The following is a 636-nucleotide window of genomic DNA, read 5'->3' as shown; positions in this document are numbered from 1 at the left end:
CTGGATACAGCAAGGACTCTAAGCAACTCGATGCAGAAGTTCACCGCAAGTATATCTATGGTGGCCACGTTGCTGCTTATATGAATGTGAGATATAGAAGTACCTTAGATTGATTCTTTTGTAATTTATGTAGAATCCATGGGTAGGGCATAGAAGATTGTTTATTTTCAGTGTTCGTTCTGGCTTCTATTTACTCCCCGTCTCTAATATGCTCAACCATTGTTTGCAGACTTTGATGGAAGATGAACCTGAGAAATATCAGACACACTTCAGCTTATACATCAAGTCGGGTCTTGAGGCAGTCAATCTTGAGGAGATGTACAAGAAGGTTCATGCTGCCATACGTGCAGACCCAAGCCCAAAGAAGTCTGGAAAGCAATCTCCCAAGACACACAAGAGGTCTGAATTTTTTTTCCTTAGTCTTATCAGCTTTATAGAAAATGATCAATGATAGAAGTTAAAATCACCAGGACAAGTTGAAATTCATAGGTGCACTAGTGTTGTATCCTGTGTCCACTTAGGCCCGTTCTTCATTTGCTTGAGGTGTAACTTGTTTTGATGCATTTCTGGAGGATCTTCATCTCTACTGATTATCGTGCTACGTTACTGTCTGAACTACATAGTGCTTAGATGTGT

At 40.3% G+C, this 636-nt stretch overlaps 1 protein-coding gene across 1 annotated transcript; it reads left to right on the top strand.

The window, feature by feature from the left end:
* Nucleotides 1–6: 6 nt before the first annotated feature.
* Nucleotides 7–466, top strand: LOC125852392 (60S ribosomal protein L5-like). Its single transcript, XM_049532133.1, has 2 exons — nucleotides 7–86; nucleotides 230–466. Exons 1-2 carry the CDS (start codon nucleotides 81–83, stop codon nucleotides 449–451), a joined length of 228 nt encoding a protein of 75 aa, XP_049388090.1. The 5' UTR covers nucleotides 7–80; the 3' UTR covers nucleotides 452–466.
* The last annotated feature ends 170 nt before the right edge of the window (nucleotides 467–636 follow it).

The sequence above is a fragment of the Solanum stenotomum genome, unplaced genomic scaffold (genome assembly GCF_019186545.1).
Source record: "Solanum stenotomum isolate F172 unplaced genomic scaffold, ASM1918654v1 scaffold34615, whole genome shotgun sequence".
NCBI classification, from domain to species: domain Eukaryota; kingdom Viridiplantae; phylum Streptophyta; class Magnoliopsida; order Solanales; family Solanaceae; genus Solanum; species Solanum stenotomum.
Note: the sequence above shows the minus strand (reverse complement) of the source record. Positions and strands in the feature narration are given on the sequence as shown.